Source organism: Oncorhynchus clarkii, chromosome 18, assembly GCF_045791955.1.
Source record: "Oncorhynchus clarkii lewisi isolate Uvic-CL-2024 chromosome 18, UVic_Ocla_1.0, whole genome shotgun sequence".
NCBI lineage: Eukaryota > Metazoa > Chordata > Actinopteri > Salmoniformes > Salmonidae > Oncorhynchus > Oncorhynchus clarkii.
In genome coordinates, this window is record NC_092164.1 from 51,134,246 (window position 1) to 51,152,597 (window position 18,352).

The following is an 18,352-nucleotide window of genomic DNA, read 5'->3' on the forward strand; positions in this document are numbered from 1 at the left end:
AGAAATTAGCATTCAATTTCTGCAGTCATGTCAATTGCATGCTCCCTCAACTTGAGACATCGGTGGCATTGTGTTGTGTGACAACTGCACATTTTACAGTGGCCTTTTATTGTCCCCAGCACAAGGTACACCTGTGTAATGATAATGCTGTTTAATCAGCTTCTTGATATGCCACCCGTCAGATCGATTAATTATCTTGGCAAAGGAGAAAAGCTTACTAACAGGGATGTAAATAAATGTGCACAAAATTTGAGATAAATGAAAAATATCTGGGATCTTTTACATGTTGCGTTTTATATTTTTCATAAGTGTAAGACTTGTTATAGATTGCTCTATGTGAATTACATTCTGGATCTATCAACAAAAAAAAAACATCTGTTCAACAATTTAATAATTGTGATACAATCAATGCTAACAATGTCAGCAGTGTGTAGATTAGAAAATCAGATCAAATACTCAATGTGAACGAGACCACAGCCGTTAGAAAGGTGCCCTGTCAAAGCAGCCACATCAGTTTATTCTGCTCAAACACTACAATACATATATATAATCATTTCATATCCATACAAAACTCAACTGGAGTATATAAATGATGCTTTTAAATCAGTACAGTACCTCTGATACAGCTTTGGCACAATACATTGCCTGTGGTATACTGTGTGTGTGACAGCTTGAACACTGGTTGCATCTCAATCAACACAGTCCGGTGGGGTTGTGCAAGTAGAGGTGGGGGGGAAGGGAGGTCAAGTGTGTGTATGTGTGGGGGTTATGTAAGTTTAGGTGGGGTGGGGACGTGTTAGTATTTTCCCGCCCACCCCTGGCTGCTGATGTTGCTACAGCTGGAGGCATGGCAGCCGGTGTGTAGAGGGGGAGGGGGTATGGGACCAGGGGGACAGGTTGGAGATACCATGCAGCAGTAACCCCCCTCACCCCGCGACATGAGACCAGTCTGGGGATACGATACCCCCACACCACCCTGAGGGAGAGATTCAATTTAGGCATAGATTTGATTAGTAGCCTGACAACACTGCAACTTTAATTCAACACTGAGGAATTACTGTGGTCAGTTTATTAGGTACACCCATCTAGTACCAGGCCGGACCCCCCTTTGCCTCCAGAACAGCCGGAACTCTTCAGGGCATGGAAATGTTGCTCATTTGGTCTAATATAAGCCATTTAGCAGACGCTTTTATCCAAAGCGACTTAGTCATCCTGTAGACATTTGACCTTCCACACCATTACACCCCCACCACCAGCCTGTACCGTTGACACCAGGCAGGATGGGCCATGGACTCATGCTGCTTATGCCAAAGCCTGACTCTTCCATTGGTATGACGCAACAGAAACCGGGATTCGTCGAACCAGGCAAGGTTTTTCCACTCCTCAATTGTCCAGTTGGTGATTGCGTGACCACTTGAGCCAGCTCTTCTTGTTTTTAGCTGATAGGAGTAGTACCAGGTGTGGTCGTCTGCTGCAATAGCCAATCCGTGACAAGGTCCGACAAGTGTGTTCCGAGGTGCCGTTTTACATACCACTGTTGTACTCTCACCAAGGAGCTGTTTTCGCCCACAGGACTGCCGCTTACTGGATGTTTTTGTTTGGGCACCATTCTCTGTAAACCCTAGATACTGTCAAACGTGAAAAGCGCAGGAGTCCGTTTCTGAGATACTGAAACCGGCGCGTCTGGCACCGACTATCATACCATGCTCAAAATCACTTGGGCCACTCGTTTTGCCAATTCTAACGTTCAATCAAACAGTTACTGAATGCTTCGATGCCTGTCTGCCTGCTTTATACAGCAAGCCACAGCTACGTGACTCACTGTAGGAGCTCACCATTTCCGTGAACAGGGTGGTGTACCTAATACAATGGCCACTGAGTATATGACACTGTGGTTGTCATAGTTACCTGTGTTACACCACATGGGTGGGAGGAGCCAGGTGGATAAGAACCCAGCAATCTTTGGGCTTGGCTCTGAGGCAGCTGCAAACTCATCATCCCCTGGTAGGTCTGCTGCTGATTGGCTACGACAGGAGAGTAACCTACAAATACACACAGAGACAGATATACAGATAAATGCCCAGCAGATTATTCATAAAACATCAATCAATTGCTTGTTTGTTTAAAGCTAATTCAAAGCTGTATCATTTGCTGTAATATCTGACAAATGGAGGACTAGCAGCTAATCAGGATCTCTCTGTAGAGTAGAAGCAGCAGGAAAAGAGACCGGTTCACTGTGAGACCTCAGACTACATCTCTTACAGTGTAACGGCCCCCCTCCCTACTGCCGCACGCACGCACACACACACGTACGTACCTGTAGGCTGTATGGCCTGGGTAGGTGTGGCAGGTCTTTGGGGTGCTGAGGTAGGATACTGAGTAGTAGAGTAGTAATACACAGGCACCTACAGTACAGAGTTCAACATCATGTCAACACATGGGACTATTCTATTATTCTGTTCTATCATTCTACGATTATATGCTAACACATGGGACTATTCTATTATTATGTTCTGTCATTCTACGATTCTATGCTAACACATGGGAATATTCTATTATTCTGTTCTGTCATTCTACGATTCTATGCTAACACATGGGACTATTCTATCATTCTACGATTCTATGCTAACACATGGGACTATTCTATTATTCTGTTCTATCATTCTACGATTCTATGCTACCATTCTATTATGATTGTGTTGTGCTATTCCTACCTGAGTTGGAGGGGGTTGGCAGTAGCTGGGGGGGTTGTGAGGAGGGGGAGGGGCGGTATAGACATAACTCTGTGTGGGAGAGGCTAAGGGAGGGTATAGAGACGGAGCTTCCCCCAATGGCTGACAGCTCACAGTAATGTGACCAAACTGAGACGACAGGTCCTCGCTCTGAGGACCACAGAGAACATGTTAACAAAGACACGCAGACAGACATAATACATTTATACTGTTCATGCATACACTGTTATATCCACAAAAACACATGCATGAAAAAACTTAGTACCGTAGAGTATTGCAACTGCTGGGGAGGATAAGAGACGGACGAATATTGAACCACCTGAGAGAAAGCATTGTTATTGCCAGTCTTCTATTACAAAAACAGGCTCTGTTTATTGCTATTATCGACACGGCTGGAACACAATTTGGCCAATCGGGTTGCATGGACAGGACTGTTTATACATTTAGTATAACTAATGAATAGGTAGATTATTGTATTTGTATTCAAATTCTATTTGGTTACTGTGCAATCAGTGTTTTACCTGGGGGACTGTGTGGCCAGCCATTGGCTGCTGCGGCAGAGGGGCCTGCTGCTGAGGCTGGCTTCTTGTTGGCTGCTGGGGGTCGGGGGGGTTGTAGATGGCAGGACTTCCGTCTGGGTTCAAGAAGGGCTGGCCTGGGGTTAGAGGTCAAGGTTAAACTCACAATTGCCTTTTCACATATACATGTATGTGTATGTGTGTGTGTGTGTGTGTGTGTACCTGTATGTGGGTTCAGTAATATACTTCCTGGTGGAATCCCGTTCTCCATGGGCACCGTGAGGTAGTTGGAGCCTGTGGTGGGGGCATGGTCATCTGGGAGAGAGAGATACAGAGAGACAGATGACAGATGAGGAGGTAAAGGGAGAGAGGAGGAGAGAAGGTGGGAAAGGGAGAGAGGAGGAGAGAAGTTGGGAAAGGGAGAGAAGGTGGGAAAGGGAGAGAGGAGGAGAGAAGTTGGGAAAGGGAGAGAAGGTGGGAAAGGGAGAGAGGAGGAGAGAAGTTGGGAAAGGGAGAGAAGGTGGGAAAGGAGAGAAGTTGGGAAAGGGAGAGAGGAGGAGAGAAGGTGGGAAAGGGAGAGAAGGTGGGAAAGGGAGAGAAGGTGGAAAAGGGAGAGAAGTTGGGAAAGGGAGAGAAGGTGGGAAAGGGAGAGAAGGTGGGAAAGGGAGAGAAGGTGGGAAAATAAGTTGGGAAAGGGAGAGAAGGTGGGAAAGGGAGAGAAGGTGGGAAAGGGAGAGAAGGTGGGAAAGGGAGAGAAGGTGGGAAAATAAGTTGGGAAAGGGAGAGAAGGTGGGAAAGGGAGAGAAGGTGGGAAAGGGAGAGAAGGTGGGAAAGGGAGAGAAGGTGGGAAAAGAAGTTGGGAAAGGGAGAGAAGGTGGGAAAAGAAGTTGGGAAAGGGAGAGAAGTTGGGAAAGGGAGAGAAGGTGGGAAAAGAAGTTGGGAAAGGGGGAGAAGGTGGGAAAGGGAGAGAAGGTGGGAAAGAAGTTGGGAAAGGGAGAGAAGGTGGGAAAGGGAGAGAAGGTGGGAAAGGTAGAGAAGGTGGGAAAAGAAGTTGGGAAAGGGAGAGAAGTTGGGAAAGGGAGAGAAGTTGGGAAAGGGAGAGGGGAGGAAAGAAGTTGGGAAAGGGAGAGAGGAGGAGAGAAGGTGGGAAAGGGAGAGAAGGTGGGAAAGAAGTTGGGAAAGGGAGAGAAGGTGGGAAAGAAGTTGGGAAAGGGAGAGAAGGTGGGAAAGAAGTTGGGAAAGGGAGAGAAGGTGGGAAAGAAGTTGGGAAAGGGAGAGAAGGTGGGAAAGAAGTTGGGAAAGGGAGAGAAGGTGGGAAAGAAGTTGGGAAAGGGAGAGAAGGTGGGAAAAGAAGTTGGGAAAGGGAGAGAAGTTGGGAAAGGGAGAGAAGGTGGGAAAATAAGTTGGGAAAGGGAGAGAAGTTGGGAAAGGGAGATAAGTTGGGAAAGGGAGATAAGTTGGGAAAGGGAGAGAGGAGGAAAGAAGTTGGGAAAGGGAGAGAAGGAGGGAAAGGGAGAGAGGAGGAGAGAAGGTGGGAAAGGGAGAGAAGGATGGAAAGGGAGAGAGGAGGAGAGAAGGTGGTAAAGAAGTTGGGAAAGGGAGAGAAGGTGGGAAATAAGTTGGGAAAGGGAGAGGAGGTGGGAAAGGGAGATCAGATGGGAAAGGGAGAGAGGAGGAGAGAAGGTGGGAAAGGGAGAGAAGGTGGGAAAGGGAGAGAAGGTGGGAAAAGAAGTCGGGAAAGGGAGAGAAGGTGGGAAAATAGGTTGGGAAAGGGAGAGAAGTTGGGAAAGGGAGAGAAGGTGGGAAAGGGAGAGAAGGTGGGAAAGGGAGAGAAGGTGGGAAAGGGAGAGAAGGTGGGAAAAGAAGTTGGGAAAGGGAGAGAAGGTGGGAAAAGAAGTTGGGAAAGGGAGAGAAGGTGGGAAAAGAAGTTGGGAAAGGGAGAGAAGTTGGGAAAGGGAGAGAAGGTGGGAAAGGGAGAGAAGGTGGGAAAAGAAGTTGGGAAAGGGGGAGAAGGTGGGAAAGGGAGAGAAGGTGGGAAAGAAGTTGGGAAAGGGAGAGAAGGTGGGAAAGGGAGAGAAGGTGGGAAAATAAGTTGGGAAAGGGAGAGAAGGTGGGAAAGGTAGAGAAGGTGGGAAAAGAAGTTGGGAAAGGGAGAGAAGTTGGGAAAGGGAGAGAAGTTGGGAAAGGGAGAGAGGAGGAAATAAGTTGGGAAAGGGAGAGAGGAGGAGAGAAGGTGGGAAAGGGAGAGAAGGAGGGAAAGGGAGGGAAAGGGAGAGAGGACGAGAGAAGGTGGGAAAGGGAGAGAGGAGGAGAGAAGGTGGGAAAGGGAGAGAGGAGGAGAGAAGGTAGGAAAGGGAGAGAGGAGGAGAGAAGGTAGGAAAGGGAGAGAGGAGGAGAGAAGGTGGGAAAGGGATAGAGGAGAGAAGGTAGGAAAGGGAGAGAGGTGGGAAAAGAAGTTGGGAAAGGGAGAGAAGGTGGGAAAGGGAGAGAAGGTGGGAAAGGGAGAGAAGGTGGGAAAGGGAGAGAAGGTGGGAAAGGGAGAGAGAAGGAGAGAAGTTGGGAAAGGGAGAGAAGGTGGGAAAGGGAGAGAAGGTGGGAAAGGGAGAGAAGTTGGGAAAGGGAGAGAAGGTGGGAAAGGGAGAGAGGAGGAGAGAAGGTGGGAAAGGGAGAGAAGGTGGGAAAGGGAGAGAGGAGGAGAGAAGGTGGGAAAGGGAGAGAGGAGGAGAGAAGGTGGGAAAGGGAGAGAGGAGGAGAGAAGGTGGGAAAGGGAGAGAGGAGGAGAGAAGGTGGGAAAGGGAGAGAGGAGGAGAGAAGGTGGGAAAGGGAGAGAGGAGGAGAGAAGGTGGGAAAGGGAGAGAGGAGGAGAGAAGGTGGGAAAGGGAGAGAGGAGGAGAGAAGTTGGGAAAGGGAGAGAGGAGGAGAGAAGGTGGGAAAGGGAGAGAGGAGGAGAGAAGGTGGGAAAGGGAGAGAGGAGGAAAGAAGGTGGGAAAGGGAGAGAGGAGTAGAGAAGGTGGGAAAGGGAGAGAGGAGGAGAGAAGGTGGGAAAGGGAGAGGAGGAGAGAAGGTGGGAAAGGGAGAGAGGAGGAGAGAAGGTGGGAAAGGGAGAGAGGATGAGAGAAGGTGGGAAAGGGAGAGAGGAGGAGAGAAGGTGGGAAAGGGAGAGAGGAGGAGAGAAGGTGGGAAAGGGAGAGAGGAGGAGAGAAGGTAGGAAAGGGAGAGAGGAGGAGAGAAGGTAGGAAAGGGAGAGAGGAGGAGAGAAGGTGGGAAAGGGATAGAGGAGGAGAGAAGGTGGGAAAGGGATAGAGGAGAGAAGGTAGGAAAGGGAGAGAGGTGGGAAAAGAAGTTGGGAAAGGGAGAGAAGGTGGGAAAGGGAGAGAAGGTGGGAAAGGGAGAGAAGGTGGGAAAGGGAGAGAAGGTGGGAAAGGGAGAGAGAAGGAGAGAAGTTGGGAAAGGGAGAGAAGGTGGGAAAGGGAGAGAAGGTCGGAAAGGGAGAGAGGAGGAGAGAAGGTGTTAAAGGGAGAGAAGGTGGGAAAGGGAGAGAAGTTGGGAAAGGGAGAGAAGGTGGGAAAGGGAGAGAGGAGGAGAGAAGGTGGGAAAGGGAGAGAGGAGGAGAGAAGGTGGGAAAGGGAGAGAGGAGGAGAGAAGGTGGGAAAGGGAGAGAGGAGGAAAGAAGTTGGGAAAGGGAGAGAGGAGGAGAGAAGGTGGGAAAGGGAGAGAGGAGGAGAGAAGGTGGGAAAGGGAGAGGAGGAGAGAAGGTGGGAAAGGGAGAGAGGAGGAGAGAAGGTGGGAAAGGGAGAGAGGATGAGAGAAGGTGGGAAAGGGAGAGAGGAGGAGAGAAGGTGGGAAAGGGAGAGAGGAGGAGAGAAGGTGGGAAAGGGAGAGAGGAGGAGAGAAGGTGGGAAAGGGAGAGAGGAGGAAAGAAGTTGGGAAAGGGAGAGAGGAGGAGAGAAGGTGGGAAAGGGAGAGCGGAGGAGAGAAGGTAGGAAAGGGAGAGAGGAGGAGAGAAGGTGGGAAAGGGAGAGAGGAGGAGAGAAGGTGGGAAAGGGAGAGAGGAGGAGAGAAGGTGGGAAAGGGAGAGAGGAGGAGAGAAGGTGGGAAAGGGAGAGAGGAGGAGAGAAGGTGGGAAAGGGAGAGAGGATGAGAGAAGGTGGGAAAGGGAGAGAGGAGGAGAGAAGGTGGGAAAGGGAGAGAGGAGGAGAGAAGGTGGGAAAGGGAGAGAGGAGGAGAGAAGGTGGGAAAGGGAGAGAGGAGGAGAGAAGGTAGGAAAGGGAGAGAGGAGGAGAGAAGGTAGGAAAGGGAGAGAGGAGGAGAGAAGGTAGGAAAGGGAGAGAGGAGGAGAGAAGGTGGGAAAGGGAGAGAAGGTGGGAAAGGGAGAGGATGAGAGAAGGTGGGAAAAGGAGAGAGGAGGAGAGAAGGTGGGAAAGGGAGAGAGGATGAGAGAAGGTGGGAAAGGGAGAGAGGAGGAGAGAAGGTGGGAAAGGGAGAGAGGAGGAGAGAAGGTGGGCAAGGGAGAGAGGAGGAGAGAAGGTAGGAAAGGGAGAGAGGAGGAGAGAAGGTGGGAAAGGGAGAGAGGAGGAGAGAAGGTAGGAAAGGGAGAGAGGAGGAGAGAAGGTAGGAAAGGGAGAGAGGAGGAGAGAAGGTGGGAAAGGGAGAGAAGGTGGGAAAGGGAGAGGATGAGAGAAGGTGGGAAAGGGAGAGGAGGAGAGAAGGTGGGAAAGGGAGAGAGGATGAGAGAAGGTGGGAAAGGGAGAGAGGAGGAGGGAAAGGGAGAGAGGAGGAGAGAAGGTAGGAAAGGGAGAGAGGAGGAGAGAAGGTAGGAAAGGGAGAGAGGAGGAGAGAAGGTAGGAAAGGGAGAGAGGAGGAGAGGAGGAGAAAGGGAAGAGGAGGAGAGAAGGTGGGAAAGGGAGAGAAGGTGGGAAAGGGAGAGAAGGTGGGAAAGGGAGAGGATGAGAGAAGGTGGGAAAGGGAGAGAGGAGGAGAGAAGGTGGGAAAGGGAGAGAGGATGAGAGAAGGTGGGAAAGGGAGAGAGGAGGAGAGAAGGTGGGAAAGGGAGAGAAGGTAGGAAAGGGAGAGAGGAGGAGAGAAGGTGGGAAAGGGAGAGAGGAGGAGAGAAGGTGGGAAAGGGAGAGAAGGTGGGAAAGGGAGAGAAGGTGGGAAAGGGAGAGGATGAGAGAAGGTGGGAAAGGGAGAGAGGAGGAGAGAAGGTGGGAAAGGGAGAGAGGATGAGAGAAGGTGGGAAAGGGAGAGAGGAGGAGAGAAGGTGGGAAAGGGAGAGAGGAGGAGAGAAGGTGGGAAAGGGAGAGAGGAGGAGAGAAGGTGGGAAAGGGAGAGGAGGAGAGAAGGTGGGAAAGGGAGAGAGGAGGAGAGAAGGTGGGAAAGGGAGAGAGGATGAGAGAAGGTGGGAAAGGGAGAGAGGAGGAGAGAAGGTGGGAAAGGGAGAGAGGAGGAGAGAAGGTGGGAAAGGGAGAGAGGAGGAGAGAAGGTAGGAAAGGGAGAGAGGAGGAGAGAAGGTAGGAAAGGGAGAGAGGAGGAGAGAAGGTGGGAAAGGGATAGAGGAGGAGAGAAGGTGGGAAAGGGATAGAGGAGAGAAGGTAGGAAAGGGAGAGAGGTGGGAAAAGAAGTTGGGAAAGGGAGAGAAGGTGGGAAAGGGAGAGAAGGTGGGAAAGGGAGAGAAGGTGGGAAAGGGAGAGAAGGTGGGAAAGGGAGAGAGAAGGAGAGAAGTTGGGAAAGGGAGAGAAGGTGGGAAAGGGAGAGAAGGTCGGAAAGGGAGAGAGGAGGAGAGAAGGTGTTAAAGGGAGAGAAGGTGGGAAAGGGAGAGAAGTTGGGAAAGGGAGAGAAGGTGGGAAAGGGAGAGAGGAGGAGAGAAGGTGGGAAAGGGAGAGAGGAGGAGAGAAGGTGGGAAAGGGAGAGAGGAGGAGAGAAGGTGGGAAAGGGAGAGAGGAGGAAAGAAGTTGGGAAAGGGAGAGAGGAGGAGAGAAGGTGGGAAAGGGAGAGAGGAGGAGAGAAGGTGGGAAAGGGAGAGGAGGAGAGAAGGTGGGAAAGGGAGAGAGGAGGAGAGAAGGTGGGAAAGGGAGAGAGGATGAGAGAAGGTGGGAAAGGGAGAGAGGAGGAGAGAAGGTGGGAAAGGGAGAGAGGAGGAGAGAAGGTGGGAAAGGGAGAGAGGAGGAGAGAAGGTGGGAAAGGGAGAGAGGAGGAAAGAAGTTGGGAAAGGGAGAGAGGAGGAGAGAAGGTGGGAAAGGGAGAGCGGAGGAGAGAAGGTAGGAAAGGGAGAGAGGAGGAGAGAAGGTGGGAAAGGGAGAGAGGAGGAGAGAAGGTGGGAAAGGGAGAGAGGAGGAGAGAAGGTGGGAAAGGGAGAGAGGAGGAGAGAAGGTGGGAAAGGGAGAGAGGAGGAGAGAAGGTGGGAAAGGGAGAGAGGATGAGAGAAGGTGGGAAAGGGAGAGAGGAGGAGAGAAGGTGGGAAAGGGAGAGAGGAGGAGAGAAGGTGGGAAAGGGAGAGAGGAGGAGAGAAGGTGGGAAAGGGAGAGAGGAGGAGAGAAGGTAGGAAAGGGAGAGAGGAGGAGAGAAGGTAGGAAAGGGAGAGAGGAGGAGAGAAGGTGGGAAAGGGAGAGAAGGTGGGAAAGGGAGAGGATGAGAGAAGGTGGGAAAAGGAGAGAGGAGGAGAGAAGGTGGGAAAGGGAGAGAGGATGAGAGAAGGTGGGAAAGGGAGAGAGGAGGAGAGAAGGTGGGAAAGGGAGAGAGGAGGAGAGAAGGTGGGCAAGGGAGAGAGGAGGAGAGAAGGTAGGAAAGGGAGAGAGGAGGAGAGAAGGTGGGAAAGGGAGAGAGGAGGAGAGAAGGTAGGAAAGGGAGAGAGGAGGAGAGAAGGTAGGAAAGGGAGAGAGGAGGAGAGAAGGTGGGAAAGGGAGAGAAGGTGGGAAAGGGAGAGGATGAGAGAAGGTGGGAAAGGGAGAGGAGGAGAGAAGGTGGGAAAGGGAGAGAGGATGAGAGAAGGTGGGAAAGGGAGAGAGGAGGAGGGAAAGGGAGAGAGGAGGAGAGAAGGTAGGAAAGGGAGAGAGGAGGAGAGAAGGTAGGAAAGGGAGAGAGGAGGAGAGAAGGTAGGAAAGGGAGAGAGGAGGAGAGAAGGTAGGAAAGGGAGAGAGGAGGAGAGAAGGTGGGAAAGGGAGAGAAGGTGGGAAAGGGAGAGAAGGTGGGAAAGGGAGAGGATGAGAGAAGGTGGGAAAGGGAGAGAGGAGGAGAGAAGGTGGGAAAGGGAGAGAGGATGAGAGAAGGTGGGAAAGGGAGAGAGGAGGAGAGAAGGTGGGAAAGGGAGAGAAGGTAGGAAAGGGAGAGAGGAGGAGAGAAGGTGGGAAAGGGAGAGAGGAGGAGAGAAGGTGGGAAAGGGAGAGAAGGTGGGAAAGGGAGAGAAGGTGGGAAAGGGAGAGGATGAGAGAAGGTGGGAAAGGGAGAGAGGAGGAGAGAAGGTGGGAAAGGGAGAGAGGATGAGAGAAGGTGGGAAAGGGAGAGAGGAGGAGAGAAGGTGGGAAAGGGAGAGAAGGTAGGAAAGGGAGAGAGGAGGAGAGAAGGTGGGAAAGGGAGAGAGGAGGAGAGAAGGTGGGAAAGGGAGAGAAGGGAGACATTAAAGTACATGGAAAAGGATCAGGATCATAGTTCCATTAAATTAGATTATTTTCTACCTCGTGCGTCCCAGCTGTGATTGGCTGGTCGGGCCTTGGGGGCGGGGTTTGGCCTCTGATAGGCAGAGTCTGAGTCTGTGCTGCTCCAGGGTCGGGGGTCGTTGCTATAGCGACCTGAGTCAGTGCTGCTCCAGTTACTATAGCGACTATAGTCAGTCTCCGTGCTGCTCTGTCGGCTTGAGCCCGAGTTACCCCTGGTACCCCTGAAGGACACACAGACCAGCAACTGATTTAGACTAGTGGTCATAAACTGGTCATTAAAGGCCCGGTAGTGTGTTCAGCTAAACGCTACTAGCACAGTCAAGATTCAGTACCACTCAGCCACCAGTCGAGAGCACACTCACCTAAAGAGCTGCCTTCTCTGAGTCGCAGCATGGGGGCTACCATCCTCTATAGATCTGCAATAACGACACACAATAATCATCACAATGTTATTACAACCGTCCATTGGGGAACATAAAAAAAAAATACGTCAACCCAACTTTATTTACGTCTAACATAAAAACAATATTACCTGGTCTCCTGGGGACAGGCAGGCTGTGGAAGACAGAAGAAAGAATAAGATGTGTGTGTGTGTGTGTGTGTGTGTGGGTGTGTGTGTGTGTGTGTGTACCTCCTGGTTGAATATCCTTTCTCTAGCTCTCTGGTACTCCTCCTCTCGCTCTTCCATTGATTTGCTCCGCCTCTCCTCGCGTAGTGGGTGGAGCCTCGCCTGGTGGGGGCAGGATAAGAACACAACCTCTCAAAATCTGGAACTCTGACAAGGACCTCTAAAAGCTGTCCAAATATGCAAGCTTATATAGTGCTTACATGCTACTAAGAAAGAAAGAAAGAAAGACAGACAGACAGCTAGCTAGCTACCTGGTTGTCTTCAGCGTTGTCTCTCTTCAGTATGGTTCTCCACTGAGTCTCCTCTCCTCTCTCCTCCTGGACATAGTCCATAAACCTCTGCTCTGGTCTACACACATACAGAAATAGAGAATAATACAACAACAATAATATGTCCAAAGACTTATAGTAGTGAGGACACACGTTATTGTATGGGTGTCCCCAGCGGGAATCAAACCCAACTCACGATCCTGTTGTTGCAAGCGTACTGATATACCACAGAGAAGAGAGAGTTACGTACATGCGTGTGTTACTGGTGCTATTGATGATGACAGATTTGCCAGTCTGGTCCACATTGTGTTCCATGCCAAAGTAGGCTGCTACCCGGTGGACCAACATACGATGGTAGGAAGACATGTGAGGGAATTTCTTATAAGGACTGAGAGAGGGAGAGAGAAGAAGATGGGAGGGGATGACAGTCCTGCTTAGACAACACATTGAAGTAAATACAGTAAATCATATTTGCATTAAAAAAAAATTATGGCCACACATACACACACATACCCGTTGTCTGTGATGAAGTCGATCATGTCCTGCTCCAGTTTCAACAGCATCATCCTGTCCCTGAAAGATGACAACACCATGACATCATATTATTACCATGACATCATTGCCAGCTAAGCAGTTACACACACACACACACAGTTTTTTGTACCTGGGATTGCTGTTCAGGGTGGTGATGATAAACTGGTGCAGGTCAATCCCAGTAGAGTCTGTGTATTCCTGACTGGTGTCTGAGATAATTAGCGTGGGCACATTTGGCTCTTTGCTCTGCTCTTCCTCATCGTTGTCATGGCAACCTGGCATCATGGTGACTTCAACAGAGCTCTAAAACATCAAACATCACATGATGTGTGTGTGTTGTGCGTGTTTTGTGTCTGTGTTATGAGAGTGTGTGTGTTGTGCGTGCATGTTTTATATGTGTGTGTGTGTGTGTGTGTGTGTTACCTGGCTGTCTTGGGTGGTGTCAGGAGGGGATGGTGGGAATGACTCCTCACACACAGCCATGCTCCTCACCAACCTGCCTTTGGCCTGAAACAAGCAACAACATTAACCAATGAAATAGCCTCATCTGTGCAAACCCTGCCCACCCGGGGCTAAATCAAGGCTGACACAGTGTACATACACAACAGTGATATATATGGCTCTACGTAGGTGTGTGACAGAAACAGAGTCTACCTTGGTTCTCTTCCTGGCTGGTTGCCCCTGGTTAGTGACGGGTTTCTGTGGGACAAAATGTGACAAATCATCACACAGTGACATCACATGGCATTCCTCAGGGACCACCAGTCATGTCACCTATCTGATCTATAATAACAACACCTCATTCAGTCACAAGTCTTACCTGCTGCTCCACCTTTCTGTTGTCATGGTGACACTCATCCTCTGTGGCAAGGGGGGGTGAGGATGGCAGAGCGGAGGGGCATAACTCGTTACATGACCTCAGCCCTGAGGATTCTGGGACGATCGCTTCAGACATCCTCTCTGAAAACTACAAAACACACACGTCAGTTACTGATATAAACACACACACACCTACTTAATGTCACTTGCAGATCCCATAGAACGGCTTTTACATATGCTGCCTCTCTCTGACCTCCTTCCCCCTGTACAACACACTCCATGGCTGCCTAGTTGGGTCTAAGGGTGTGTGCATGAGCGTGTGTGTACATAGTAAATGTGTGTGCGCAGTGAATGTATGCGTAACGTGTGTATTCTTAGGCTTTTCTTAGTAACAGCAGCTGTGGGAGGCATCATCCGATCTGCCGGCAGCAATATTCCCAGAATTCCGAGCTGAGCTCCTGATCCCACTGGTAGGAAAAACCACATTCCGGCCAGCGCTCCAACCCCTTGGACAGGAACACTTATTCCTGTAACACCACAGTGTCATAGGGAACACTTATTCCTGTAACACCACAGGGTCATAGGGGACACTTATTCCTGTAACACCACAGGGTCATAGGGGACACTTATTCCTGTAACACCCGTGTCATAAGGGTAATTTATATATGGAACACCACCCTATTAGAGTTATGATTAATAATGTTGCGTCTAAAGCAGTTTGTTTAATAGATAGTTTGGGCAGACGTGGTCTACGTTTCAAATGGCACCTATTTCCTTATGTAGTGTCTGGTCCAAAGTAGTGCACTGCATAGGGAATAGAGGTGCCATTTGGGACACAGCCATGGCTACAAAGAAAGTTTATTACATAGATCCAGAAAGAGGGGTAAAGAGATTTAGGGACACGGACAGAGAGAGATGGGAGAGAGAAAGGATACAGAAAAAGATGGGGAGAAGCAGTGATGAAAAGAGAGAGAGATCAGAGAGAAAGCTCAGAAAGAGGGATAGAAAAGAGGGTAGGGAAAGTGTAGAATCAGCAGGAAGAGGAGAGTGGAGCATATGGCTGCTGGGTTGAACTGATCACCGTGGTAACAGAGCTTTATGGGAGGCTTTAAGGAGGGGAGAGAGGAGAGTTTTAGCTGAACAGTGCAGAAACTGTGACACGCTTGTTGGAGTGTGACAGATGGAGGCGGGACACAGGGACCTGTGTCTGTGTGTGTTTAGGCCTGTGCACCATCATTCATCTGCTGATCCAACTGCCCCTGTGCCCGAGGAGAGAAAAGTTTAGTTACCAGTTCTTCACCTGCAGAAAAAGTGGTTTTGCACACCATATCGAGTAGCCTACTAAACTACACTGAACAAAAATAGATATATTTTTTTTACTGACTTACAGTTCATATAAGAAAATCAGTCAATTGAAATAAATGAGGCCCAAATCTATGGGTTTCACATGAGTGGGCAGGGGCACAGCTATGGGTGGGCCTGGGAGGGCATAGACCCACCCACTTTGGAGCCAGGCCCACCTAATGGGGAGCCAGGCCCAGCCAATCTGAGTTTTTTCCCCCACAAAAGGGCTTTATTACAGACAGAAATATTCCTCAGTTTCATCAGCTGTCCGGGTGACTGGTCTCAGACGAAGCCGGATGTGGAGGTCCTGGGCTGGCGTGGTTACACGTGGTTGGCGGTTGTGAGGCTGGTTGGACATACTGCCAAATTCTCTAAAATTATGTTGGAGGCAGTTTATGGTAGAGAAATTAACATTCAATTCTCTGGCAACAGCTCTGGTGGACATTCCTGCAGTCAGCATGCCAATTGCACGCTCCCGCAAAACTTGAGACAATTGTGGCATTGTTGTGTGGCAAAACTGAACATTTTAGAGTGGCCTTTTATTGTCCCCAGCACAAAGTGGACCTGTGTAATGATCATGCCATTTAATCAGCTTCTTCATATGCCACACCTGTAAGGGGGATGGATTATCGTGGCAAAGGAGAAATGCTCACTAACAGGGACGTAAACAAATTTATGCACAACATTTGAGAGAAATAAGCTTTTTGTTTGTATATAACATTTCGGGGATCTTTTATTTCAGCTCATGAAACATGGGACCAACACTACATGTTGCGTTAATATTTTTGTTCAGTGTAGTTCTGGGGGGAAAAAGTAAAAAAAATCTGTATAACGTTGTGTCCGACTTTGTACGGCCAACCCGAGTCTGGAACCTTACAACAACAACAACACTTCGTACCTGCAGTGGGCTAACCACTGGTCAACCAGAGTCATGGTTAACTGGGGGCCACACATGTACGTACAGTGCACTCAAAGTATTCAGGCCCCTTGACTTTTTCCACATTTTTATTACATTACAGCCTTATTCTAAAATAGTTTTTTTTCTTCATTAGTGTACACACAATATTTCATAATGACAAAGCACAAACAGGTTTTAAGAATTATTTGAAAATGTAAAAAAATAAACAGAAATATCACATTTACATAACTATTCAGACCCTTTACTCAGTACTTTGTTGATACACCTTTGGCAGCAATTATAACCTTGAGTCTTCTTGGATATGACACTACAAGCCTGGCACACCTCTGTTTGGGGAGTTTCTCCCATTCTTCTCTGAAGATCCTCTTAAGCTCTGTCAGGTTGGATGGGGAGCGTCACTGCACAGCTATTTTCAGGTCTCTCCAGAGATGTTCGATCGGGTTCAAGTCCGGGCTCTGAATGGGCCACTCAAGGACATTGAGACTTGTCCCGAAGCCACTCCTGCGTTGTCTTGGCAGTGTAATTAGGGTTGTTGTCCTGTTGGATCAAGGATCTCTCTGTACTTTGCTCCGTTCATCTTTCCCTCGATCCTGACGAGTCTCCCAGTCCCTGCCGCTGAAAAACATCCCCACAGCATGATGCTGTCACCACCATGCTTCACCGTAGGGATGGTGTCAGGTTTCCTCCAGACGTGATGCTTGGCATTCAGGCCATAGAGTTCAATCTTGGTTTCATCAGACCTTCATAGAGCCAGCTCTAGGAAGAATCTTGGTAGTTTCAAACTTCTCCCATTTAAGAATGATGGAGGCCACTGTGTTCTTGGGGACCTTCAATGCTGCAGAAATGTTTTGGTACCCTTCCCCAGATCTGTGCCTTGACACAATACCGTCTCGGCGCTCTACAGACAATTCCTTCGACCTCATTGCTTGGTTTTTGCTCTGATTGTGGGAACTTATATAGACAGGTGTGTGCCTTTCCAAATAATGTTCAATCAATTTAATTTACCACAGGTCGACTCCAATCAAGTTGTAGAAACATCTGAAGGATGATAAATGGAAACAGGATGCACCTGAGCTCAATTTCTAGTGTCATAGCAAAGGGTCTGAACGCTTAAGTAAATAAGGTATTTGTTTTTTATTTGTAATACATTTGCAAACATTTCAAAAAACTTGTTTTGGCTTTGTCATTATGAGTGTTTATTATTATTATTATTATTATTATTATTATTATTATTATTATTATTGAGTGTAGATTGATGAGGGAAAAAATTTATTTAATCCATTTTTAGATTAAGGCTGTAACGTAACAAAATGTGGAAAAAGTCAAGGGGTCTGAATACTTTATGAATGCACTGTATGTGTATGTGTGTATCATATTTCTCTGTAGAATCCACTTGACCCACTGAGACAAGGCTGATATAACTATAGTGGCCAGTCAAGCTACTATTCAGGGTGTGTGTGTGTGGCATTCCTGTGCCCTGGCTGAGCTAAGACACATGATATTTTTACCCCTATAGACCTCCTGCTCACAACCTTCATTGGGCTGTCAACTAAACCTCTCTCTCCTTACCCCCCACCCCCTCTCTAACTCTCTCCCTATCTGTCTCTACTTCCCCCTCTCACGCTCTTTTTCTTTCTTTTTTTCTCTCTCTGGGAGGACAGGAGCACACACCGTCACTGCCAGTTCACCACGTATTTCAGTTGCTGTTTGACCTCATTTTCCCTCTGGTAAACCGAGAAGGTAGCCTGCGTACAGGGCCCATTTAACAAAACTTGTCCAAATAAATGAATTGTCAAGGACAAAACCAGTATCTGGTGTTCGTGGACATTTAGCACACATTTAGTAAAAATATCTGACCATGTGGACTTGTCTGTCAGCCCTCCGTATGAAAATAGGTAAAGCCATTTGGCCGGGGGATGACTAACCCATGGATATAGGTTTATCTATAAAAACTGCAACAACCCGAAGGCGAAGACACAGCACAACTCGATAGCACAGCGACATAAACAACAATAACATCATCATCATCATCATCATCATCAACCACAACATCAACAGCCACTTCAGTAAACAGTGGGAGTGTGTGTTTATTTTACCTCGCGGGAGATGATTCGTAAACCAGGAGCTCCTCGAGCGCCGTGTCCGTGTCAAATCTCCCCTCAGACGCTCGGGTCGGCTCTTTTTAGAGGTGTATTTTTGAGTGAGTCACGGTTGGTTTCCACTACGCGCCTTTCGCTTTTCTAGCTGTCAGACACCAGCACAGTGCACGAGCTGCCTCTCTCTCCACCCACACGCTGTATCTCCAACACACACACCAGCTCTGCTGCCTGACACTGAAAGGCACGCGCACAAAATTCTCTCTCTCTCTCCCTTTCCCATCTATCCATCCATCTCTCGCACACACAGTAGCCTAGTTGTCACCTGCTAGTCTAGGTTTAGGCGGTATGGCTGGCACGGCGTGCAGAGATGGAGACTGGGTGTCGGCCTCATCTCCCCATGGCACACTGTCAGAAATAGACCCACCTATTATATAAAGTATATTAGAAAGAGGACAGCTGTGTGTGTGTGAGAGAGACACTCAGCTGGTACATCAGCTATAGCTCTCTAGCGCGTCTGTACTGTGAGGTGTTTACTGTAAGTGTAAAATTGCTGGAGCTTTTGGGGAAGAGAGCAGAGCAGCCTAATACAATTTACTGTATGCTACATATTAATGTACTCTACTTAACTTGGTTTGTAAGGACATCCTTTGAATACTCTGTGTGTGTGTGAATGCGTGCGTGTGTGCGCGCGTGTGTGTGCGTGTGTGTGCATGCATGTGCGTGCGTGCACCTGCTATAACACACCTGTCTCATTGTGGCTTAGTGGTGGGTAACGAACGTTTGCATAGAACAGCTAGAGGTTTTCTTACTCCCTTTTAATCTCTCATTTCCTTCTCTG

The 18,352-nt window shown here is 48.9% G+C and overlaps 1 protein-coding gene across 1 annotated transcript; it reads right to left on the reverse strand.

Annotated features, from left to right (window-relative positions):
• Positions 1–280: 280 nt before the first annotated feature.
• LOC139373650 (cAMP-regulated phosphoprotein, 21) lies at positions 281–17,930 on the reverse strand. The gene is made up of 19 exons (XM_071114396.1): positions 17,512–17,930; positions 13,154–13,300; positions 12,988–13,032; positions 12,757–12,840; positions 12,464–12,636; positions 12,313–12,372; positions 12,050–12,187; positions 11,782–11,878; positions 11,534–11,632; positions 11,435–11,457; positions 11,265–11,318; positions 10,921–11,123; positions 3,473–3,565; positions 3,254–3,387; positions 2,998–3,051; positions 2,715–2,882; positions 2,318–2,405; positions 1,909–2,042; positions 281–976 (listed from the first exon to the last, which is right to left on the reverse strand). Exons 2-19 carry the CDS (start codon positions 13,286–13,288, stop codon positions 797–799), a joined length of 1,962 nt encoding a protein of 653 aa, XP_070970497.1. The 5' UTR covers positions 13,289–13,300; positions 17,512–17,930; the 3' UTR covers positions 281–796.
• Positions 17,931–18,352: the final 422 nt, after the last annotated feature.

What these genes read in the sequence shown, in the direction of transcription:
- LOC139373650 (XM_071114396.1), bottom strand. Translation starts at nt 13,288, where the DNA reads ATGTCTGAAGCGATCGTCCCAGAATCCTCAGGGCTGAGGTCATGTAAC. An exon ending in AGCACCAGTAACACACGCAT is followed by an intron (nt 11,879 to 12,049) that starts GTACGTAACTCT and finishes GTATGTGTGTAG; the next exon opens with ACCAGAGCAGAGGTTTATGG. An exon ending in GCCTGTCCCCAGGAGACCAG is followed by an intron (nt 11,319 to 11,434) that starts GTAATATTGTTT and finishes TCGTTATTGCAG; the next exon opens with ATCTATAGAGGATGGTAGCC.